The 26,887-nt window shown below is 37.8% G+C and overlaps 1 protein-coding gene and 1 long non-coding RNA gene across 10 annotated transcripts in view; one reads left to right on the plus strand and one right to left on the minus strand.

Moving 5' to 3' along the window:
- The window catches only part of LOC141571015 (uncharacterized), a 65,077-nt gene extending 50,042 nt beyond the window's left edge, over window positions 1–15,035 (plus strand). Inside the window, exon 2 of the long non-coding RNA XR_012495469.2 lies at window positions 14,849–15,035. This is a non-coding gene — a long non-coding RNA (uncharacterized LOC141571015). The remainder of the gene's footprint in view (window positions 1–14,848) is intronic.
- MBNL2 (muscleblind like splicing regulator 2) overlaps window positions 1–26,887 on the minus strand; it is a 152,612-nt gene that overhangs the window by 7,476 nt on the left and 118,249 nt on the right. For 2 of the 9 annotated variants that reach the window (XM_088792830.1, XM_088792831.1), the window contains exons 6-8: window positions 26,236–26,289; window positions 25,445–25,598; window positions 18,322–18,357 (exon numbers count right to left, since the gene is read on the minus strand). In XM_088792830.1, coding sequence (XP_088648956.1) covers window positions 18,322–18,357; window positions 25,445–25,598; window positions 26,236–26,289 — 244 coding nt within the window. Of the gene's footprint in view, window positions 1–16,941; window positions 17,037–18,321; window positions 18,358–25,444; window positions 25,599–26,235; window positions 26,290–26,887 lie in introns of all 9 variants that reach the window. The other 7 variants (XM_088792832.1, XM_088792834.1, XM_088792836.1 and 4 more) reach the window with 7 other exon arrangements.

A 26,887-nucleotide genomic window follows, 5' to 3' on the forward strand; every position in this document is an offset into this window, starting at 1 on the left:
GAAGAGATAGCCACTAAACCTGGATTACTAGCTTCCTGAGCCAGGCAGCAGCCAAGGCCATAGGCAACATAGAGGGAGGCACCAGTCACCACTGCTGGGCAGGATTAGGAGAGTAGGTCTGATGGGAAGTGAATCCTGTAACTTTCAGATATTTGGCTCTTACCCAGAGGGATAGGGTACTTGCCCAACAGGCATCCTCTACCCAAGAAGAAAATATGGTTCCTCTCTTGACTGATTGAAATATACATGTGGCCTTTTCTCTTCCAAGATGATGATGGATTTAGGCTGAGCCATCCGTATGCCCTTAGGCTTCATGGGCACTTGAAAAAGAGCTGACCAGAGTGAGGAATGCATTTGGTTGAAAGCAAAATAGTCTGTAGAGGCTAAAACAAACTTGAGTGCATCAGCATCAAAAACTCAACAGCTGAACTAAGTAGCTCTCATGCAACAGGGTACAAAAGAAGACAAATCAACACAGAATTTTCTCAATGCTTCAGAGGTACCAAGTATTAGTACTTTTTGAGTTTTCTCCCTTGGGGTTGATATCCAGGAACTGAACATAAGAATAATTTTGGAAATTGTGAGCTTCTAGATGACTTGTAGAAATGTTCACACTTCTTATATAAATATATTGGTTGCAAAGATGTGGGATATCAGATGAGTTATCTTTTAAAATGTTAGCTCAATATTAACCTCAGGAAGAACTCTTACTGCTTGGCTTAATTGATAGGAAAAACACTTCAGTGAAAAGACAAACTGTTCCTATGGATCCAAACCACACAACAATTAGAAAAGAGGAATAATGGATGTTTTAGTTAAATCTTCCCATGAAAAGCCATCCAATAATGTCTCTGTAACGTTGAGTTTGAAGAGGTAAACAAAATACACCTTACAAAATATTTGTGTGGCCTTGCTGAAATCTGAAAGAATTGCAATGGACCTGGATACCACTAGCCTGGATGCTCAAGTAGACATTTCCAAGCAGAGCTGCTGCTTTCACTGGGTCCACAGCAACACTGAGTGTTCTAAGCATGGGGCAACGTCCCATGCATGTTTATATCCTTAGTGTCCAGGATAGGGCTGGGTATACAGGAGGCACTTATTAACTGTTGGTTGCATAGAGGGCTGGAAAAAAAAAAGGATTTACTGAGGATACGATGCTACAATGTTGGCATCAACAGAAGCCCCTCGGGCCACTCACAAGTGAGAGGTAGCAATGGAGGGAGGAAAAGAGCCCCGTGAACAACATTATGTGTATCTGCCCCCTATCAGGGAAGCTAAGGATTCAGGAACATCCAAGAAAAATAAACATTTCCTCCCATTCCCCTGCCCTCTGTTATGATAGATAAGAGGAAATTATTCTAGGCTGGGGGGGTGGAAATACAGAGGATGGAAACATGGCATATAAACATACATGCCATCTGAAGAAAACTTCTGGACTTGGTTGATTTCTTAGAAAACTTTTTCCATGGTTACAATGTTCTCAGGAGGTGATTAAAGGATGTTTCACTGTCTCTTTAAACAAAACTAATTATTCATTTAAAAATAGACAACTGAATGGAATTCCTAAAAATACGGCCAAACTGCGGAGGCTTGCCTGTTGCTCCCCACCCCAATATCCCTTTCTTTAGTCACAGTTTTCTTCTTCTGTCATACATGTTCCTCTTCACTACTCTCCGCTGGCATTCCTCCTTCCGTCCGTCTCTTCACTGTTTAATATTCTCCCCGTCATTTCCCTAGCACTCCACACATCTTTTCCATGGCAGCCATTGCTGTCTGAAATCTCCTGATTGTGTCTGAGAGGCGAAACTTGTGAAGTCTTTTGGTTGAAGCAAACTGTATAAAAGCAGAGGGACATTTGTGCATTTTGGGCTGGAAAATAATTCTGTATTTAAACAGAGTATGGACTACTGAAGCCAAAAGCAAATGTCTTTGGTCTTTTGATGAGCATAGTTATCAGAGCAATTCTAATGATATGGTTTGTGTTAATAAATTAACAATTTCAAGTACTTTGGACTATTTTAAGACTATTTGTAAACTTTAATTGTGTAAAAAGTTTGAAGATAATTAGTGGTATGTAAAAAGAAACTTTGAAAAATAATCATATTTGTTATTTTGGGGGATACTGTTTTGAGGGAGGGAAGTGTCTTATGCCATATTTGACTTGTTTTCAAAAGGGATTTTTATTTATACAGAAAAGGCCTAAATTGGGGCTGTGGGAGAAAATTCTCAAATATGAACATCAGTTACACTCTTGAGACTAGCACTGTAAGGTTGGTTAGAATGTCCACAATATTTAGCAGACCTTAAAGAATATTTCGTCAGGATTATTGTTTTGCCCTCTGTCATTAATAGAAAGCTTACATTCATAGAGCTAATGCCTCTATTTTCAATGAGATATCATTTTGCTGATGACTCATTTCTGTCTCATATTTTCCAGTCTGTGCTATTTGAACAAAAAGATTTTTCAGATATACTTTCTAATATATGAACAATTATCATTTAAAATATTAATAATTGAGTTTTTGCATGAAAGGCAATGACACTGGCCTTATTGAAGATTACTGACCAGCGTTTGATCATTTATATTATCTGGATAAAATATGCATATGGAAATTCTTGATTTGAATAAGATCCCACTCCTCACAGGGGTCCATGTCACATGTAGAAAAATCCAGACTCTTGTGAGTATTGTATTGAGGCTTTATGACCCTTTTCTCTACCCCAGATGGGCCTTCTCAATCCCAACTGCCCCGAGGGAAATCTGAGGACCATTTCTGTTGCTTTCAATATGAGATAGGAATTTAGTCCTCAAATCATATAAACATGCGTACGTTGTCCAAGGGTGACTTTTTCTCCTATAGGCTACAAATGAGGAAGAAGATAAAAGCATATGAGAGGAGACTTTTTATTCCTCGTGCATTTTCCTGATGCTACAGAAGTGTTTAAAACAAAAACACATTCAGGAGTATTGTGTGATTGTTCAGGAAGAGAGGAGATATGAGACCACGTTTGCGCTTCAGGGGCCAGACGTCAAAACAAAACAAAGCCCTAGATTGGAAGGGCCACATGACAACCAGGAAAAAAGAAGTAGGCAGATCAAGCTATTAGCATCCCAGAGAGTGTTGTGAATGTGTTTGCTGGTCACCCAGGAATAGGTCCCAGCTTTTGCCTTCTTCCTCATGGCCTGACATTTTTGGCTTTACACTGTACATCACATTACTAATCCATGAGCCTTCCCAATGAACATTCCAATCATGGAATTCACCATGGATAATGGTTCCTGTACCTCCAGCAGCTGGAGAAAGTGAAGGACTTTCTTGTCACACAGCTATCTGGTGGTTGGAGTTAGGCATGAACTGCTGGCATCCTTCTTGACTCTCAAAAGATACCGAAACATCTGTGAATATAGTTTTTGGCATAATAGTTCTATGCTATTAGCCCAGTATTATCCTTGAGCAATGTCATGACTTAAATGATCTATTGTTGACCAGTCTAGAGACCTAACCATCAAGGCTGTCACTGTCTCTACAGGAAAATTATTTGAGTTCCAAACCAAGTGACAAAGGGAATTTTGAACAAACGTTTTTAAAATGAGGGACATCCTGAATATTAACGAGGGCTAAATTTCGCTACTATATCAAGAAACCATATATAGTATTTGGGCCACACTATTTAATAAAATATTCTAAAACATTATAGAAAATATAAAATATTTTTCTAAAAATACGATATTTAGAATATTTACGGTGAAATGCTCTACAGCCAGTGAAGCTATCTGGGATTAAATAGGCCGCCCATATCTGGGGCTATTTCATTCAAGATGACCCCGGGACATGAAGGTAGAATCTAAGAAAACTTTTTTTATTTTTTATGAAACAGTTTATGCAGCAACTAAAAAGAAATTTCCAAAGCATTCATTTATACCTGCTCTTTTCAATATGGGGTTTTGTTCCCAGTAATAAATTGAAGATTCAGGCCAAGAAAAATCACAGAAAGAAGATCCTGTTGGATTCAACATAAAGTCCCCAGTCCAGCTCAATGCCCTGCTTTTGTATCCGCTACCATTATGTTACATTTAGAATCCTGGGCACATTTTGGTCTTAGTATTCATTTTAGCAGTGGAGCAGAATGTATAATTCAGCCTGCTAAGAATTGGCTTTTAAGACACTATGGCAGAAAAGTAACCAAATGCTAAGATTCAGTAAAAGGAATGGTAAGATCAATGTTACGTACAGGATATGAAGTATGTCTTTTCATCACCTTGAACATTTCTTGAATTGATGGGATGACATTGCTATCTAACAAAATTTCCAACAAAATTAGTTTCATTTTGTTTTTAGTTCTTTGTGTAGTTGTATGTGTGTGTTGGAGGAGGGCAATTGATTAATAAAACCACTCAACTGTGTGTAAAATCGTGATGCAAAGGAAAAATCAAAAGGAGTCCTGGAGTGGAATTTCAGGAGGCTTGTCTGGGTCTCTGGCTCCCCTCTGTGACCCTTCTGAACGCTCGTTTCTCCCTTTGCTGGTACCACATTGGTACCTCTACAGTATAATGGGTAACGAAACCAGGTTACCATCTGTCCTCCCTAGTAACTCCCCAGGAAGTGCCAAAATGTCCTGGTATAATAGATGGCAAAATGGAAACCAAAGGAAGAAAATATATGAAGAAAGCAAGCTCCCAGATTTTCTTTTATTTATACTAACTATCCTTCCTCGAAGCTCAGTGGTGAGGCCCAGTCTTTCAGCATCTCTACTTTTTGAGGTGATCTTTATTATATAATTACTTTGACTGTAATTATTTTCATGTTGGTCTATTTCCTGTCCTCCTGACTCTGGAAGATCCAGGAGAACAGGCCTATTTTGTTCAATACTATAGTCCCAGAGTTTTGAATTTTACATGACACATAGTCGACTCTTAATAGACATGTGTTGAGAAAAGAAAAGAAAATATGTTGCCACCGAGTAAACAGTGGGCATTTGTATGGCCTAGCACCTCAGAACAGACCCAGCCTCTCACTGACATGGTGCACTCAGGTACCTGCTTTATGAAAACAGAACTCTTATAGGAAAACAAAGCTACAATATAGAATTTTTAATGTGAAAAGAATAATTTTATACTACTGATGTAATACAACAAACAACCTAAGTACAATTAGGTATCTATCTTTTCAACCCTAATCCCTTCTGCTTTGGAGAAACATCTATTCAGATCCTTTGTCCAATTAAAAAAAAATGTGGTAATACAGGCATAACATAAAATTTGCCATTTTAACCATTTTTAAGTGTACAGTTCATGAATGTGGCATTAAGTAAATGCACATGTTTGTTCCACCACTATCCAATTCTAGAACTTTTCATCACTCAAAATTGAAACCTGTAACCATTAAACAATAACTCCCTATTCCCCTTTCTTGCCAACACTTAATTCCTTCTTCCTTCTTTCTCTTCCTCCCGCCCTCCTTTCGTCCTTCCTATGTTTGGCTTCCAAATGGGATCCCTGGCTCTTTCTGTTAGCGCATCTGAATCGTCATTAAATTCCTTGGCTCACTTTCTAATTTAGCTCTATGGTTTTACTTAGGACTTTACTTCACATTCACCTTCTAGTCACTCCTTTCACAGTTGCCTCCTCCAGGCTGCCCAAAACATTCATTCTCTACTAGTGATGTTCAATTAACCTGAGATAGATGGGAAGGTAAGGTTCTGTGGAGATAGTGGGAAACAATAGTATCTCTATTTTTAAATTATTATTGCTTAAAAAATTAAAGAAAAAAAGAAAGTCCTGGATGAGAGGACTCATCTTGGTAGACTCTTGTCAGCCAGAAGTTCCTTGCCAGTTTACCACCCTGGGAGGGCGAGATGGTACCCCTGTCCATCAGCTTTCTAGCTCTTCGTACTGAACTGAATTGAATTTCCTTGTTGGTCTCATTAACCAACAACATTTTCACAGCATTTCTCATATTGCGCCTGGACTTTAAAAAGGTTTGCTTCTACTAGAACTTTCTTCTTAAATGGTTAAAACTTTTAAAATCACTAACTGAATTAGGTAGTTAGATGTTTTTAAGGGAACCATATAAAGAGGTTCATCCCAATCGTATGTTAACCATAAGCTTCAATCTAATTCAAACGTGGTAGAGACACAAGAGAACAGGATTTGGAGGCAGGCAGACCCGAGTTCTAAAACTGTCCAGTCACTTCCTACTGCTTGAATCTTAAGTAAATTATTCTTTAAGATTTGCTCTCCTCTGGAAAATGGATAACACATCACAGAGTTCTGAGTATTAAATGAAATAATGTATATAAAGCATCTGATATGTAATAGTGGTGTTTGATGAATGTTGGTTACCTTCTCTTAGTCTAAGATTCACAATCCTAAACAAAATTAGGTTTCAGCTTCTATTTAAATAGGCATTCAGACAATCATATATTATGCATTTAAATATTATATGATCTGCATGGCACTCCATACAATGTTGGTGATAAACTTGATTTTGATGAGATTAAGATTTTGAAAAAATATCAAACACCCTTCCTTTTCTGAATATGTATATCCTGCCCTGTCACTGATAACTAAATACATATAGACTGAGTTTCTCTATTCATGAAAGTCCTGTCATTCATATTAAACATTTTCAATCTAAAATCTTTGATCATAAAAGCATTATCAGCCATTAGTGTATGATGACCAGCGTGAAACAGTAGAAAGAACATCCCATGAGAGGCAGGGGTCCCCATTCTTAGAGTTATACCCAGTTGAGACCCAGTTTCTAGGCCTAATAGATGTGTTACCATGAATAAGTGATTCAACATCGTTTATGCTTAGTATTCCTCATCTCTATAGTGGGAATTAAACATTGTCCCGAACTTAAAAGTTGTGGTGAGGATTAGATAATATATTTAACAAATGCCTGGTGACGGTAAGCACATAATGCTACTGTTGTCATGTGTTAATATCTCACCTCTTTTAATTTCCTAGGCTAAGCCACAAAATAGGGATATTTTGACAAGGTACAGCATTTGCTAATAATTCTCAGATCACTGTGCTTAGAGGAAACTACTATTTATGAACACTTTTGCACATCCAGTCTTATCTCATAAACATTTTTACTTCAATGTTCAGGCCTTCACCTCTTCTCACATTAGTCCCACATACATAGCAGAAAGAATGAAGGAACTTATGTTATAAGCGTATATTTTTTTAAAAAGCAACTCTTAAACACCTTTTTCCAAGGCAAGGGAATAAAATAGAATTTTCTCTTTATTCTTTCCACACTCCTTAGATTTCTCTATTTTGACTTCTTATCCTTGTTCAAGGTCAGCCCTAATGTTGCAGGGGTCAGAGAAGAGCAAAGAAGGGAAGATGAACAATAGGCACTGATTCAAGCCATTCCTTTTCTCCTGAATCCTCATAACTAAAGTGCTTCTCTGGCCCTTTCAAATATTTCAGTATTAACAATGACAAATATTGAAAGAATAGCTAATGGAAGAGCTATGAAATTATTAGTGGAAAAAATATTGGGAGAAAAAGAACAAATCAAGTTTAACATCCCTGGGTATCTTTTTGATTACTCAAAACCTTTCTAAAGTCTAAGGAGGAAGCAAAGCTATTGATTGTTCGAAAAAGTATATATTCATGATGGATTATGGGAAAAGAGGACTTAGCATGGTATCAGGAGATGGGTTTTTAACCCTCATGGAACCTTGAGCTACTCACTTAACCATTCGAGGTCCTTCTTGTCATTGGAAAACGGGAGGCTAGGAGTTTGGGGAAAGTTCTACATCTGGTGTTGCCACATCACAGATGATCTTGGGCAAGTTCCCCAGCTTCTCAAAATTGCAGTTTCCTCATCTGTATATTGGGCATAAGAAGAGTCTCTTGCAGGGCCATTTTGGGTTTTAATGAGATAATTGATATAAAAGGCTCAGCACAACGTCTGGCACTTGGTAAGTGCTTAATGAAGGAGAGCTCTTATCTTTGTGCTGTCTGCCAGCACACATACCGTCCCCTGGGGCCCCTTAAATGAACATTTAAGGCACTTTCTCAGGAAGGCAGTGTGGTGAAAGGACTCTGCCTAGATAATTGGGTTCTAGTCCTGGTTCTCTTCCTATGTATGTGACTTGGGAAAGCCACCTTGCTCACCTGGGCTCCTGTTCCAATTTGTCATGGAACTTGCATCATCATTTTCCTGTTTTAATGTTCTTGTAGAGGTTTGGCATGATTGTGGTAAATTTGCTCTTACGATTTGTTGCCTTTCATAACTATGATGTAATTGATGCAGGTGTTGGGTCAGACCTGCAAAGCCTGGTGTAACCGTGACTATGGGGAAAACAGGTGACATTTGACAATAACCAGGTTAGTGATGTTGCTTCCAGAAATGTATTGTGATGAATAGTGAAGAGGGTCTGTATACAGGAAGCTTATCGACATAAACTCTGAGATCTTTGAAAACTCCAGAGCAAGGGGAGTGATGATAAGAATAATGTAATTTGATCACCTAAAGTAAAACGGACAGATCAAAAGCTCCAGCCTATTATACCTGTCGAAAGGTGATGGATTCTAAATGCCAGAGTAGCTATAGTTTTTCATAAACCAATGTCAGAAAATACCAGTCAACAAATTTGTCCTTTACAGTACAAACAAAAGTGAAGATGTGTCAAGAAGAACCATTCTTTTCATGTAAGTCACTGGGAGAGCTGCCTTGTAGAAGGTTGACATGGCAGGGAGGGGGAAAGTCAGTGAAATCCAGATACTATAAGCACTGGAGAAGAACCATTGGGTGAGCAAAGGATGAGACTGCCTCCCTGAATTGTCCGGATTTTGATGATTCACTCTCCCCCATATTTTCTCTTTATCTCTGTCCCAACTTCCACATTCATCAGTGAAGTAGCTTCCTCATCAGTTAACCTGCTCTTGGCCTATCTCAGCTCATCTCTACCCACTCACTTCCAGGAGATTCGTGTTTCCAAGTCTCTCATTCAACACTTCTGTCCTGCTCTCACCCTGCCATTCAAGGCCCTCAGTAACCTAACCGTTCCTCACCTACTCAACGGAATTTTCTAGCATGGCCCAAACACATCTTCCCCTTCACTCTCCCACTCACTGCCGTGTGTCCTAGAGCAAGTCATTTAGCCCATGTGAGCCACCGTGTCCCCACTTCTTTAGATCTGACGTAGTAATAGCTGCTCTGTCTGCCTCTGTCATGGGATAAAGTCTGAGACTGATTTCTAAACTCCTGTCTGAACCACACAGGCTACCGGGGAAGAAGGTGGGATTAGGGGGAAGCATTGACTTCAGGGTCCGATAGACGAGATCAAATGCAGGCTCTACTACTGATTATAGCTGTGGCCAAATCTGAGGCTTGCTTGTGTCACACAAGAGGCAGAATAGGACCCATGCGATCGGGTTAAATGTGAGAACACATGCAGAGCACAATGCTGGTACACTTATCATGCCAGCTCCCTTTTCCCCTTACCCCACCCCTAACTTCACCCCTACAGTTCACTCTAGTCAGGAACAACCGTGCCTGTTCTTTATCTAATTTCTCTGCGTCCCTCAAGACCCGCCTCCCCACGTTAGGGATTAGGCCTTAGCGAGGAGCTTACTTCCTGTGTAGTCATGTTTGACTATTTCATTCTGTGACATTGTCTAATTATTTCACATCTCTTTGACTAGGCTATAAACTCCTAGGTATCTTTAACATCTCCCCAACTGGTAGCATCTAGAATGACCAGCAGACGCAGACAGGTCTGACCTTGGAGGCCATTGCTTCCTGAGATGTGGCTTAGAGGAAATGCTAGAAGAGGCTGAGAGTCCAGACCTAATGCCAATTTGTCTTTGACATATGGTGGCATCATATCTGGTTAATTGGAGTGACGGTCAGGTTAGCTTGCTGTTCTTATTGGAAAACAGTCAAGATAGCTCCATCCACCCACATAGAAAGACTGACAACTTCCCCAAATATGCAGGTACCAGTGCGAGAAGGCAGGCAGCAGTGACAGAACTTGGGGAGATAAATGCTTATGAATCAAAATTTTGCTCTGTTCAGGCAACTTTTATTGAGAATGAGACCCCATTCATCTTTCAGCCCTTGACAGTGAATCTGAATTCCCGCATTGCAGCTAGTCTCTCTTTCCCCTAGAGCTGGAAATAAGCACACATATACAATGAAGTGTATATTAGTTCCGCTCAAAAAAGAAAACCTAAAATTAGAAAAAGTGAGCATGATTTTATTACCATCAACAACAGTCAAAATACTATGGGGAATATCGCCTTTCAATCTAAAAAAGATTCCCCCAAATTCCATCAAAATGCAAAAGAGGATGAGATTTGAGGTATAATAAGTAGGACAATCCACCAGGCAGTAAAGTTCCACATAAGAACCCTTGACATTTTCAATTCCGCTGCACAAAATTGGAACTGATATTATGTCTTTAGCTGCTACAAAAGAATTCAAAAGGATTCTACCTAAGTTCTCACCATGAGGTATAAGTTATTCATGAAAAATGAAAATGTACTAGATTACAACACTTACATAACTTAACTTTTCCTTAGAGAATTTACAAATACATATATTAATTAAACCTCAGTAGTCCTGCAAAGCAGTTGCTTCTGAGACAAGAAAATAAAAGGCTCATTGTCTTATTTTCTGCTTTCTTGAAGACAAGAAATAATCTGCCTCTATAAGGCTCTTATAGAGTCAAGTCCACCTAAGACAGAGTATCCCTCTCACCTCTCCTCTAAAAAAGTTTTGGCCACACTAGCACGTCTAGATTCCAATGCCATATCCACATTGCACTATGGAATTTAGATTCACACTGGCAAGCAGCTTTAACTAACAGCATTAACTGAACGCAAATACTGCAATTTTTATAGGTTTTTTTTTCTTTTTTACTTGAAGAGATACAGCAGATCTCTCTCTCTCTCTCTCTCTCTCTCTCTCTCTCTCGCTCTCGCTCTCGCTCTCGCTCTCGCTCTCGCTCTCGCTCTCGCTCTCGCTCTCGCTCTCGCTCTCGCTCTCGCTCTCTCGCTCTCGCTCTCTCTCTCTCTCTCTCCCTCTCCCTCTCCCTCTCCCTCTCTCCCTCTCTCCCCTCTTCTCTCCTCTCCCTCTCCCTCTCCCTCTCCCTCTCTTTCTCTCTCCCTCCTTCCCTGCACACACATGTATACACTTACTCACTCCTACCTCTCTCCAGAAAATATTTAAGGTGTCAATTCTGCCTCATTTGAAGCAGCCAGATTCATTACTGAAACAGAACCCCCTCTATGGTTAGAGTATCAGCAAAAAGTTAAAGGTGGCTAAGCAGCTGCAGTGTCGAAATGCTGAGACAGATGTCTCAGCCTGAGTACGATTCACAAGGGCTGCATTCTGACACTTGCTGTCTCCACCTTTTTCCAGCACAGCATACCTGGGGCCCAGCTGCTTTCTGTAATCTGTTCCCAGGAACCAGGAAACCACGAGAAAGGAGTCTTTTCACAGTTTGATTATCCATATATAGAGGCCAGCCCCTTTACTGTGTATTTCAGGACAGATATCTGACAAGACTCTGCTCCTCCCACATGGAGGCTTTGCAGAACCAAGAATTTTCTTTTGGAGAGACAGGCTCCAGATTGGTCAAGTGGTGAATGAGGGGGATGTTTAATGCCTCCTACATTTGTCTGAAAATAGCCCTGATGGATAGCTTTGAATAATAGACACTTTATACAACTCTTTGAGATGAGAGTTTAAGTAAAACATGACCCTTCTAGATTGTTTGGTTAGTATAGGCTAATTTACATACCCAACAATCTGTATACAAATAGCTTTGAAGTTGTATTCACATTCATAAGTGAGAAATAAGTGAAATCTGATGATTTCCTTTTCCCTCTCTAGTAATTTGCAGCAGGCCAGATAAAGCATAAGATGTGAATCTGGTTGCATGTAATTATTGTGTTTCTGATAATATATTGTTGAAATAGATTATATATATATATATATATATAGTAAACTTGTATCAGGCATGTTTGGAAAATGGGACTTTTTTGACGTATCAAATATTCCAATAAACAGAGGGTTGTTGTGTGTGTATGACATATTATTAAGGACTTTTCAATAAGCTCTTCCTAAGGCCAACTTTCTGTTAAATGGATTTAATCTTTGGGGGTGGGGGGAGTTCAGAAGTTGTGACATTGATGTTATGACTATAAAGATGAACCAAAACTTTTTGGAGATGTGATTAAGTGTTGGTTAACGTATTTCCAGAAATATAATTTGATTTTACCAGCTTTCAAGGTAGTGCTGGAGTGCTCCGTAGAAAAATGCCTGGTATCCAATATGTAAGAATTTTTCTTCCTAGCCTCATTCTCATGACCCAGAATGAATTAGGTGAATAATTGCCTTCACTGCCCACATAGCTCTAACCGTGGAAACGTGGGCAATACGTATTTACTCCGAATCTGAAGGCACTCTTTCTTTTGAGCAAAGGCCTGGGAGATCTTTGAGCATCTGTGACTCTGAAGTCTCATCTGGGTAGGAGGTGGGAAGCCACGTGTTAGCGGGAGGCACACTGGAGGCAGTTGACCTCTGAGTCTACCCAACTGCTGTCCTTGAAGGGATTCAGTTCAGGTTCTCTAGGGGCAGCTTCCTGTGGATAACCTTTCATGTCAACCCATATTTCTTTTTCTGCCACGTGACATTTGTTTGGACAGGTTTTGCCATAGTATGAAATCGTTTTTATGTTTCTCTTTGCTAAAAGTAACTCTCCCTAAGTCACGGGCAAAGGCAAGACAAAGTAGGCCATTTGCCAGCTGCCACAGTCCCAGTTTAGGCTCCTGCTGAAACCTCTCAATGGTCTCAGCAGACTCTCCCACCTGGAATCCATCTGCTCACTCTTTCAAGAGGTCTACCCGGCTTGAAAACCCTTGCGTGGCCAACTGAGGGTCAAACCCTTTAACCTGGCATTTAAGGTCCTGCACAACTGGAATCAAACCTGCATTGTAGCTGCTCCTGCAAACTGCAGCTCTAACCAATCTGTTGTTAGTTCTTGTCTCTAAACTTTACACTTTGCCACCTCTTCCATTTGTGCTTGTCATTCTTTCTATCTAGTGATGATGCTTTAAGGAACGTGCAGATAAAGTCCTTGTAGAATTCAGAGGAGAGAAAAAGCACTTCTAGCTGCAGCGTTCAGGGAAAACATAGACTATATATTGTATTTTAATGGACTTTAAAGGATGTTATTAGGTAAAATGAATAATCTTTGTATATAGATGAAGAAACTAAGACTTAAAATACATTTATTGGAAATTATTTTCTCCCCTTTTGAAATAGAATTTAGTTTTGAAATAAAAAAATAATAAAACAATGATGGCATAGCGTACTATAATAATTCAAGTTATAGGAATTCCAATCTACAATCTTTTATTAAATAAAATGTCTTATAATATGAAAAAAAAAAAACACTAGATAATCCATATACTAAGCTGTTTACCTCTACCTCTGTTAATGTATACTCTGAGATTAAATTGTTTCAATATAGGCATCTATAGATTTATACATTCTGACCATTCGTTAGTAGGCTTAAATTGGCTGATTTATACGGTATTCTCATTTTCAATTCTGATTTCCCTTGTTACCAAGTTATTTGTGAGATGATTGGCAGAGGCCAGGAGTAAAGTCTAGCACAGTGATTCACACAAAAAAAGCCCACGAACTTGGCTTCACTAAGATGAATGACAAATTCTCTTTTAGATAACAACACTTATAAGACTGTTGTAAGGATTGAGTATATCTATACATATGTATCCTCTCTCATAAAATATATGGTATGGCATATAATATAATGCATAATATATGAGAGAGAAACCATTTAGAATAGTATCTTGTACATAATAGTTTGTAAATAAAAATAATAATAATAGGTATAATTTATTTATGAAAGCCCAAAGACCTTAACTGAAACAGGAAATAGCTGTTAGTAAATTTGTTCATTGTATTTTTGTTTACATATCTACTCCCAGAGCTAAACAATCAAAAATTATTTTATATTTCCCCAAAGTATTTGGATTTTGTCTTCATATAATTTCAAACTACAAGTCTAAGTCAATTAAAACTTTCATTACAGTCACTTTGATTAAGCCCTGAGAATAGAATTTATAATTTGTTGCTTGTTCATCTTGGCTCACCAGGGGGGTAACATGTAAAGAAACACTGAACTGGAAGATCTGTCATGGGACGTTTTGGTCTATCCTCTTTCTTCTCTGAATGACTTGTATCTAATTACAAATACCTACGATATTTGAACTATTTGAAGTGACAGCCTAAATTGATCAAATGAATTGAAAAACTGTCAAAACCCTACCACATTCTGTGTTAAAGACAGATCTCTCAATGAAGGAAAAGAAGGCAGGATGCTTATTATTCACCGAACTCTGAAATCAGCACCACTTTCCATTTTGTTTATGTTTGTCTTTATAATATCATACTTTGGGCCTAGCGTTAACAGCTAAGGAAGCATAGATTTGTTGAATCTTAGAGCAAAGAGGGGTTTCGGAGGCGAGCTAATTCTAGTCTTCTGTTCACAAAAGAGGAAACAGATTCATTACATTTAAATGACATATAATTCACAAGGATATGATTCAATTTGAGTTTAGGAATTCCAGTCTGGCATTCCAATTCCAAGGGTGAAATTTTAAGATGATGATATTATTTCAGAGTCATAACAATCTCTGAATTCTGAATTCTTGGGCACTAAGGAAATTTCCAAGTTCTTTGGTTGCTGCTTGGCTCTTTGAAATTTGCAGAAAATAAAGAATATTGTATCTGAAAATTTATGTTTACTATTATTTCTTTTTTCTCTGGTTTTCATTTGCAAGCAGACCTTCCTCAAGAGCTGCTAAAGGATTTCCCTTCTTCATCATTGAAGTGCAATCGGCAACTATTACATCGACAAACCGCAAAATGCAGAATCAAGGATTCTTAAAGCTACTGTTGTTATATTTCCCTGGATTTGATTGAAGTTAAACTTGTTATTTCCTTTACTAATTACACTCTGCTGTAAAGTGATGTATTTTAGCCTTGTCATACTTTCTACCTCTGCCTCCATTCACATATACATAAACCTACATACCTTTGTGCAATTTCTCCAAGTGTTTTCTTACCAAACAGAGCCAAAAAATTACTAGGGTGGAAAAATACTTGATACATGATCAAGTTTTTATTATAATAAAGGAATTTCTCCTAAAACGCCAAAGTATTTCTTTATCTTGACTTCCTTTCCATTCCTAGGAAAGTTCTCTCTGTATTAGACACGCTTAACTTGCCATAAAGTGTTGGTAAAATTCCATTGTAATAAATACTGCTCTATTATACTTGAAACTTGTTTTCTTATGAGGGGACTTTGTAACAAAAATTGTCAAAAAATCACAAAAACATGGTTCAAGAAGGCAGGACTTAACAATTGAAAGGAACAGATACCCAACTTTCCTATTAAGAATGAACAAGTGAAAAGAGGTGCTTTGAACCTAATAATGGAAGGATGCAAACTGTCTCTTCTATCCCATCATTAAAAAAAAAAAAAAAATTCTCTCCAGGTAAGACCCTTATGTGCTGTTCTTTATTATATCTAATTTGATGCTGAGTTGGGCTTTCCTTAGAGGTAAATTTGCATTTTTGAGGAGGTGAATAAAGAAATGAAGAATTGCCAATGGTTTATATTTGCCTCTGAGTTCCCACTTGGTCTCTCCTTTCTCCCTTACTCTTTCCTGCTTTATCACAATTTGGAGGGCACAGTAAGAGTTGTCATGGATTTTACTTTTATTCCTTCCTTCAAGTGCATTAACACCTATCTTTTTAGTGATGAGACCTAAGCATTGGAATCACTTATTCACTTGAACATGAAAAGAAGTGTTAATCAGCCCTTACCACCTGCAGAATTCATTTTGGAATCTACCATTTATGCCCTGACACAACTTTTTCCAATTTCTCTCATTATCTCGGACAGTTCCTTCAGCCTACTCCTGTTTTCATCTCTTATTAGTACAGCAGATTTTATCTAAAACAAAACAAAACAAAAGAAAACAAACAAAAAACTAAGCTAAAAACAAAACTAAAATTCCTCTTCTTTGAAGGGAGGGCATGCGCAATAAAGTGTTTTTCTAGGCGAGGTAAGAGTTTATGCTCACTCATCCTCATGCGCATTTCCAAACCAGGAGCACATGTTTGCAAGTTGGTTGGCTGGGGTTAGGGTTACAGTCAGCCTGTGACAACAGAGTGGGAAATAGCCAACTGGCCCTCACTGAAAAATAGTACATCCACGGTTTTATTGGCACATGCATTAAACCAACAGAGTTAAACATCCCTAATCAGTCATATCCAGCCTTTGTGAACTTGGTGCCTAGAACGCTTCTTCCGATATGGTTTGGCTCTTATGCCAGTATCTGAACAGATTGTAAAGTGGGAACCAAGTGAGTTTGGGAGCACATATGATCAAGGTGAAATGTTAACAGAACCATTCAGACCTCAAATTTGATACTAAGAAAAAAGGGGAGACTTTTCCAAGAGGAGAATTTTTTTCCTCCACAACAGATAATAGGGTCTGAATGAACTGAATCAAAATTAGCCAGTTTTGAAGCACCCATGGGCAAGCTTCTGTAATTTCTTTGTGGCAATTCACAAACCACTGGATACGTAATGCTGTACTAAAAGGAATTTAAGCCTGTCAGGTTAATTACACAATATTAGGTACGAAAACAAACAGTGCAACACAAAACATAGCTACATCATTATTTGCAGTAAATGTTAACTCTAAATAAGTGCAACCTGTCCATAAATGCTTGCTATAAACTAATTAAAAAAATAAAATTTGATGGATAAACATGAAAAAAAAATTCTCACCGAGAATTTTTTTTTTAAATATCAGCACTCATTTAGAGTTTGGGATTTGTGAAAGAAAGCTTTAAAAGGAGCAAACCTGATTGGCTGTGGCTGTTGCTGCGAAGGGGACACTTGTTGCAGGAGTTGTTGCTGCAGAGACAGTGGCTGACGTAGCGCTGTGCATCATGGGTACTTTCAGGAGGGGAACCATGGGAGCAATGAACAGGAGGGTGTAGCATTATGGTAATAGAAGTGGTATTTTGGCATGGTGAATATCAGAGCAGCAAGCCATCATGGGTTAAACCAGCAGATGGCATGCAATCACAATGCAAAGCAAGGAAGCATGGGAGAGAAATAAAAAAGGGAAAATAGCTTATTACAAGTACAATTAAAGGAAGTTTTAAAACATAATCAGTGATTCCCAGAAAGGCCAAAGCAGATTACTTTGGTTGATGTATTTACAAACATTTTACTTCTAACAATTGATCATTCCCAATTCAGAGTCTACAGTGTCTGTAATAATGGTTGCTTCTAAAAACATAAAATGTAATGTCCAGTTAAGGAAGAGTATATGATATTCATTTTCAATCAGAATCTAAAACATCAAAGGCTCAATTTGTAGGCCTAATTTGAGATAGGATACTTTTTACAATTTATTGTGGTTAAGTTGAATTTCTTTTGTCAATTTAGTATTGCTTGTTTGAACTGGAATTACCGGGGACTGTAGTTTATTTGGGTTAATAAACAGTGGATCAAAAATCATGGCCTTGATGTAAATTCTAACACAGTTACTGTGAAATTGCCAAATTTTGCCAATGTCTATTTTTCTTTTAATGGAACTAATTCATATATCCTAAAGACGGACTTTTACACCAAGGCATTGGAATGTATGGCGATAACTATATGCTATTAAAAGTTAACATCTAAGGGAATGCTAAGGTACAAATAATCACCACAAATAAATCAACACTTATAATTAAAAAGAATAATAAGAAAGGCAGGTCAGATATTTGTTTTCAAAATACATCCGTTTGTAATGTTTTTAAAAATAAATACTTCTGGGAAACTCTGATAATTCTAACACACAGCAAAGAGGAGATAAGGGCACACCACTATGAAACTTTAAAACACTGATGAAATTAGCCTGCCTGTCTGATAAAGTAAGCTGTTTTTCTTATGCTAAACCATATAAACTATAAATACAATAAAATACATATCATTAAAAAGCAGACTCGTGCTTGTGGTTTTATGTTTTGTAGTGATTGTTCTAACACAGTGGTTGTTCTAGGCACATTAACATGGTCACTTTCTTAAACACACAAGTACATTTTAAAAACCTATATAGTAACTCTAAAGCCAAATAAACCTTCAGATCTACCATTTCCTAAAGCATTTCTACCATCTCTGAAATAAATTTCAAGCAAGTGAAGGTATTGTACATAATATAAAAGACAAATAAAAAAAGGTTGAAACCTACCAATACTGGTAGCGGGTGTCATGCACAAAACTGACCCTGCGTGTCATGCAATGGTAGGTGGAAAAAGTGAATAAAGGGAAAGAAACAGGTTAGCGGTTTAGAGTTAACATTCAAAGTGAGATTGAAGCACAACCAGAAATAAGTAGGGTTAGGTAACAGTCTTTTAGAATCATTCACATTTTCAGTACTGACACAAATATATCTGACTTATTTTAAGCCAATATTATTCGAAGGTCACTCCTTAGACTACTTTTCACACTTTCTACTCATTTACATCAACATGTTTCTAATAAGAATGACGTGATAATGCTGCAGGGTCCTTCCTCAAAGACCTCAAAGTACTTTACAGGCATTATCAAGTTCATCCTCCAAGGTAGGAAGTGGGTATTTTACAGATGAAAAATCTGAGGCATGGTAACTACTCCAAGGTCATGTGTTTTGTGAGTCAAGGGTAAGGCTAGAAATAGAAGTCTATTCCTAAATCCAGGTCAGGTTTTGTATTCACTGGATTACAACGGCCTTATTGCATTAAACATTTGTTTGGTTGAAAAATGTTTCATGTCAGTAACAAGATGATAATAAAAACAGTAATTAAGATTCTGGATCCTCCAAATCAAAGTCTTGCAGATCAGGTGAATTTTAGATTACTATCGAAAGCCCTACAACACTGGAAGCCTGAAGTTCCTGTGAAAGAATGACCAGGGTGTGTATTTGATCTAGTTTTTGCTACCAGTTTCATTATAATAAAGGAGTGGTGCTTAGCAATAAAGTCTAAACACTGTAGAGGCAAAATAGTGCAGAGCTGGGCCTGAGTTAGGACCAGGACTAGGGAATTTTGTCATGGCTTGCTCTTAGGGGATCCCTGAGAGAAATCTTTGCAAAATTCCTAGGAAATCTCAACTTGATGTCTAAGTGGGTAGGTGAAAGGTGTGGAGGGAGGATTTCAGCCCTTCCTTGGGGATAGTTGCCTTACATATGGGTGGTGTTATTAATGTACTTGAATTAGAAAACTCTGACCATGAACACTAATGTATGTTGTGGAGGATGAAGAAAGAACTGTGTTGAAAGGAATTATCTACTTTTGGCTCAGTTCGTTAGAATGAACATTAGGTAATGTAAGAATTCACATAACTGACGATTGGGTGTCATGTGGGTGCCAGAGAATTCATTTTTAATGAATGTAAGTGTACCCACTTAGATTTAGAACTGCCTTCTGAAATACTAGATGAAGAATCTGAGACGTGTAGGTCTTTATTCTCTCTGCTCGACTGTTCACACCTGATGGAGACTTTCTGCCTGATCTACATTTTGATCAGGTGAACATTAACTAACTAGTCAGGAAAAGAGGCTATTTCCCTGGGCTACTACTGGATTCTCCAGCAAACATGTGCTAATATATCCAATTTAAAACACACACACACACACACCCCAACGCCTCAAAATCCCATTCATGACACTCTATCTTTCTCCAGCCCAATCTTATCTTCAAAATCAAATTTCCTAGAAGTTACCTAGACATAAATTTTCACTTCCTTACTCCCATCTATTCTTCAGTTCTCTCCAATTTGGCTTTCATTTTGACCTCTTGACTCAAACTGCTAATGCCACCAAAGAACTCCGCATTTCTGCATCAGTAGGAGCTCTTCCATCTTAACCTAGCTTCCTGAGTTTTGATGACGTTTAGCACTTGGCCACTCTGTCCATAACAAATCACTCTTTTTCATGTTTTTTTCTGATAACACACACACAGACTATATCTCTATATGCTGGAGTTTTTCAGTTATGGTTCTTTTTCATCTACTCTATACTTTTTTTCCTGGCATATAATCCAATCTATGATATCGTTCAACCCAGGGTTTAAATACTGTCTATGAGCTCAAGGCTACCAAATTTATGTATCCTGAACAGATCTCTCTTTGAGCTCTAGGTCCTTTCATCTATCTGCTCACCTGGCCTTTCAACTTGGATGTCTGACAAGCGTCTCAAATTTAACATGTCCAAACATGGCTCTTTCCGAAAGACTCTGTTACTCCACCTTAGGAAATGTGGACATCACCATCTGTGTAGTAGCTCTAGCTGAAACTGAAAGTTACGCCTGACGTCACATTCCCTTGTGAAATTCTCTGGCCCAACTCAACAATAAGCCACAGTAATCTTGCTTATAGAATGCAGGTTGTGTTTGTCTGTTTGTCCGTCTCTACTGCCACTTCTCAAGTCCTGCTCACCATTATCTCTAGGCTCAGCTATGCAATAACATCCTAACTGGTCTTCCTGCTTCCATTCTTGCCCCCCACTTAGTCCTTTCTCCACTTTGCTGGTAGAATAAACCTTTCCAAATACAAGTTTATTCACTTCTCTTCTGGAAATGATTCATTGCCTTCTCATTGCTTTTTGGATAAAGACCACCTATGGCCCAATCTCTGACGATTTGCCCAGCTCATCCCTGTACCATGATCCAGACAGGTTAGCTTTTCGTTTCTTTGAATTGAACACATCACTTTTATCCTACTTTTGGGTTTCCTGCAAGTTGTCTTCTTGGCCTGAATCATCGTTACCCCACATGTCATTTCTTTAGAAAACTATTGAATTATTCTTTTACCTACCTCCACATACCAATTAAATCAGCTTTCTACTTTTAACCTTATTGAACTATTTACTTTTTTCATTCAAAGTACTCAGAAAATTTCTAATTATACATTTATAGGGGTATTTATGGAACATCCATCTCTATTCCTTTACTGTATACTCTAATACGAGAGTAGGGTTCATGTCTGTCTACGTCTGTGGGCACATGGTAGGTGGTCAATCAGTTGAATGCATGTTCTCAGCCATTAGTAAGAACGTGGTGGGAGCAATTGGTTCCTAAAATTCATTAAAGTACCCATTTTGTGAATGATTTCATTTTAAAGTCAACCACAGCTGGGTTCAGAGTTATTCCTATACAAAATTCCATGTTATTCTTTCTCACTCCAATGTGGAGGGGTTTTCTTGGAGGGCTTTCCTGTGGCATACATGAGAATGTCATTGGGCTGCAAACCATCAACAGCAGCTCCCACAACCACACTGGGCTAGGACTGGAAACACCACATCGGCTTCAGCTCAGGATTTGGCTGAACTACTCAACCAAATTACTTTGACGAGCCGCGGTCTCTACGTTGTCTAAAAGTGATATGAATATCGGAAACACATAGCTTTTGCCATGTGTGGATGGATGGCTTACTCAATGCCAGACTCTGGTCCTGACCTGCCTTTCGAGCCCCATCTCTGCCTTTTCACCCCACTCCTATCCCCCTGCCACATATAGTTGCTTAAGTACTTTACACTACAGCTACAATAGATAACTTCCTCAAATACACTCTACCCAACTCATGCTGTCCCCACTGCCTGGGATGCCCTTCCCCATTGGTAAAATCTTCCTCATAAAATCCTAAGCAAATTTCTTCTCCTTTGGACCATCTGTCTTTCTCCATATCCTTTGTCAACCAGCAGCTGTACATGCTGATGGCCGAACACAATGCCTTTCTCCTTCACTCGCAAATAGCTTTGCTCATATCCTAAGGCAGTCCTTAATGCTTTCCATTCTATTTGGTTTTCACCTAGTTCTGAACTCCTTTGTAGTTCCACTACTACCTCTGGAACTCACAGCATATTATGTATTTAAAAACTGTTTGCTGAATTGAATGGGATATATACATTCTGCTGTGATTTTATATAGATATAGTTTCCATGAAATACTAACAAATCTTTCACAAAGGTTTGTGACACCCTTATATAACATTATGGTTTCTGATTCTTAGGCAATATTTGCGCTAGCACTTTTCCTGTTCTACGTATTCTATATTTCCAATATAATGAAATAACTCAAGGAGGGAGTCAGTGGGTCATTGTGGTTCTGACCAGCTGAAGTATTTCACTACATCACTGATTCTATCAACAAAGCCTTCTCAAATGTTTTCTGCTTCAGTTGCACAAGTATTTCAACTCTAGAAATTGTGAGTCAGAATTATCTGGATAATTCCATTACTTATACATTCCACTTTACAGCATACACACAGCCTCAGTTTTCCCATCTGCAAAATGCAAATAATTATGCCTGCCACTGGCAGAGCTATCTTGAAGAATAATGCAAGAATGTTACTTACAGTAACTCAGAATAAACCTGTCAGAGAAACGCCAAGAACTATTATGCTGCTATTTTTATAAGTGGGTGTGGTTTTGCCACTTTCCTAACATAGCAAAGAAAAAGTATAACTAGTAGGTTAAAATAATCCCTAACAAAAAAAGGAAACTTCCACCCACTGCAAATGTGCTAGGGCATCAACCAGGGTGATAATTATATTAGCATGGTTTTGGAGAAGAATTCCATATCTTGCATAATAGTTTATGTTAATATCTCCACAGCCTGGAGGCAGAATTTGTAAAATCCAAATTCGCATTGTGTCAATAGGAGAATTTTAGTAGCACATCCAAAACTTCACTATGAATGGCCTTTCAATAAAGGGTAACCTCTGGGAGACCATAAAATGCTTTTTGTTTCGTATTTACGAAACTTATTAAAGTATTTATGGAAAAATCAAAATCCGTACGTTTAAAAATAATGGGCCCACCATCTACCAAGTTACAAAAAGTATTTTTGAACATCATCACTTAATTTGCAGAGGTTTAAAACAACAGTGATTAGCAATGAATGATTACTATCACTTTAAAATTAGGTTGAAAATGTTGTTGAGAAAGAAAGCCTGAAACAAAAACTAGAGCCAAAATAAACACTGAAATTTATTCTATAGGTTTAAGTGGGGGAAAATTATACTAATTTCCTTTTAATAAAATTATTTTCGCTTTCATCATCTGAGAAACATGAAAACTTCTTAGAAGTGGAAATACCATTTCAGAGCACGAGAGACACATGTTTGTTCACTACGATATTTGTATCGATGTTATAGATGGAAACACTTCTAATTCACAGAATTAAGTGGGCTAGGACCCACTTTTCGGTTCCCAAAGACCACGCAATGGAGGTTTGCCGGACACACTTGAACAGTTCTTAAGGAATCCAGCAGAGGGCGGAAGTGCACAACCACAGCAGCCAGTACAGCCTATGTCGGTCCTCGATACAATGAATTTCATCAACAATAATCAAGTCATTACGTAAGGGATGATATTGGTTCTTGCTTTGGAAGTCTTTACATGGCTTCCACGTGAAATATTTTAAAATGAGGATTCTTTCAGTGATTTAACAAATCAATCACTATTGGATTGAAGTCAAGAGGCCTTCGGTCTTTTGCATGGCTTAGCTCCAGGGTTACATAGGCTTTCCCAGAAAATGGTAGTGGCATTATCACCCAATCTTCAGAAACAGACTTGTCTTTTTCTGTTTTTCCCCTCAGTATATTCTTCCCACTTTTTTTTTTTTATCTTAAAATATCTAGTGACGAGGTCTATAAAATAAGGCGCTTGTAGAAATCACACAGGACCTCTAGGTAAGTATACCTTCTAGTAATTATTTTGCAAACATGTTATATCAAGTGGATTACAAGTACAAATACTGCTATGCTATAACTGCACTGAAGTGTCACTAATTGAGGTTGTAACAGGACAAGAGTGAAGCCCCAATAAGTACTGACTTAGAGATTGACTCTACAGGTCTCTGAGGCTATTTTAAGAGTACAGCGGGACTAAAATAGGAAAACTAAATAGTAAGAACCATTTCACTCATGTAATTTATATTTCTACTATAATAAATATTGTTAACAGGTTAATAATTCATTTCAAAGTATAGATTTTATACAAAGAATACCATATAAATATTTATTCAACTCCCTCCTACGTTAACACCTGATATGCTATGGGATTTAAGGAAATGGGTAACAAGTCCAAAAAAGTACAACCACGTGGATTAGGATCAGCAAGCTCTTTTTGACAAAAGTAGTTATTTATCTATATTTACCTTTAAGTCACTATCGTGGGATGAAAATTTTGACTTTGAAACTAAGAATACAATGGACAGGGTTCTCACTAAGGCCCAAGTTGCTCTCTGGTTCTTTTCTGGGTTTTTTGTTTGTTTGTTTTTTTTGACACTCTAGCAAATTTTATTTATTTTGAGAATATTATCCCTGCTTCTAACACAGATTAAAAGTCAAAATCACAGTCAATTTATGGTGACTCCTTGTGTTTGTACATGGTGTATGTAGATCTATGGTCAGGGAGGTGGGTAAGAAATGGAGGAAGGTTAAAATGCATTGTACTTTGTTTTCACTTTTATTTGCTGTTTTATGCCAAGCTCTAAAGAAGAACTCTGTGGCCTCCACATAGGGAGGTCCGGGTTGTGTCATGTCATGTAAATTAGGCTGGTTACAGGGAAACTAGGTTGTAGGTCTTTTTCTCATTAGTTGTGCCACCTTGGGAAGTCACTTCACATTTAGGGGGCCTCAGTTTTCTCATCTGTAAAACAATGAACTGGATGAGGAGATCACTAAGAATCCTTTAAACTTCAAGATTATATGATTAATGTAATTCATCTCTTAGTGAAATGATTGAGTTAATACACCTTAGTAGCTAGTATTATCAGGCATTGACTTAGAAACCAAGGATGAAAGCTCTCTATATTTGTGAATTTGGTGGAAGTTGAGAAGGATGGCAAAAGAGATAGAATGAATGTAAAAATATGAGTAGAAGATTGCTTTAATTTGAATAGCCTCACTTTTTTAGTGCTCTGAATAAGAATAGAAAAAAAAGGTTAGTATTTATGGGAATTGCTATTTTTAGGTCAGACAGGGTTAATGATAAATTTCAACTGTCACACATAAAAGGACTTATTTACACAAACAATTTTACACGCATGTGTACATAGAAGAAACCAAAGACCTAACTGCTATTTGCTTCTCATAGGTTCAAGCTGTCACTTAACTCTATAAAATATTTGGCTTTAGAATCCTAACAGTCTTTAGCTATCATTCCAAGCAAGGTAAATATATCTAGATAGCTAGGACAATGAGTTTTGGGCTATATTTCTTGTACCTTTGAAAGCAAACTAGATGCCACCAAACAGCTTAAAGGAATGAGAAGAAAGCACATGACCGGAAGGGCACACGGACACAGGACTTGGAACTGTCAGGGCACATACCTGTGGGAATAAACGCTGTGTGTTGCTGCAGCTGCGCACTGGTTAGAGCCTGCTGGTAGTGCAAGACGCTGGGATTAAAGACCGTGCTGGCACCGTTGCTTTTTTCAAGTGCTTGTCTCTTTGGTAAAGGATGAAGAGCACCAGGTGGAAAGGCCTGTAAGTGAAGAATTGGATAAGGTATGTATAACTCAAAGTAAACACACCTTCAGTGTCCACAGAGATCATCAATTACAACATTCTTTTTAAAAACGACAGCTAAGGAGATGCCTCTGCCATGCACCTTATTTTAAACAGCGGCAATGTCGAATGAGTGAGAATTTGTTATTGAGAGCGAAAGCATGATTTCTCTAATCCCAAATGGTAGCATCTCAACTAAGGAAAAGAAAAACTATCAAGCAACAACAACAACAACAAAAATGGCTTCAGCTTTTAAAATGAGTTAAACTATTCTAAGGGGGGAAAAGAAGCATTTGTGTTATTACTAATACCTATTATTTTCGTTAACTAAATGACTATTTCTTGAATTTAAAGGTTAATAAGAATTATAAGGAGCATTTTCTGAGCCAAGTAATTTAAATTTGCTTCACTCTTTTGGAAAAGATATTAAAATTTGTTAGGATTAATTTATTTCACATATTATATATGAAAATGAGATGGCTAAACACCTTATTGAATTTTTTTCATTACTTAATAATAATGATTGTTTGCAACCAATAGTTTACAAGTAATACAACTCTCAGATGGTTCTCTGAAAAGCTACATGCAAAGCGAAAGGTGAAAGGTCAAAGTACCAGGTCTACAGATGCTTCGAGAGGTCGCTTCATTGCTTTGGCAGTCGACTGAGTCTTTTAATAACAGGCAGCGAGCACATGATGGCAGTGGGCCAATGGGATTCAAGCGAATTAACATACAGGTAAACAGCAAGCAGAGGTGCATCATGGGAACGGCATTGCATTGTGGATAGGTGAGAAGGAAAAAAATATTCTGAATGCAATATACAACGTACAAAACACTAGGCATGCACAACAACAAAAATGTTCTCTAAAGAAATGAATATTACACCTTAAATTAGTATTGAAGCAAAAATGCATCTACTATACCTTAGTTAAAAGCATATAAGAGAGTAAAATATAGATGTTTGAAATTCAGGAAAGTTAATTAAAACAGCAGCTTGCATACACACCATAAGCATTTTTTATATTGCTTCAGAAAAAAATGGAAAACTTTTGAGGGCCATAGGCTTGAAGAACTTCTGATAAGTTAGTTTTCAAATATAAAATAATCAGTGAACTAAGTATATAATATCCAAGTCAAAAAAAGACAATGTCCAAGTCAAAAAAAAGATAATATCTTGTATAAAAATAATTTTTAATGAAGATCTAGCCTAACAAAATGAAGTGGCAAACTGAGACAAAAAATTCAGGCAAAAAAATATTCAAACAC

This window comes from Rhinolophus sinicus, chromosome 16 (assembly GCF_057876585.1).
Source record: "Rhinolophus sinicus isolate RSI-liver-muscle chromosome 16, RSI-T2T, whole genome shotgun sequence".
NCBI classification, from domain to species: Eukaryota; Metazoa; Chordata; class Mammalia; order Chiroptera; family Rhinolophidae; genus Rhinolophus; species Rhinolophus sinicus.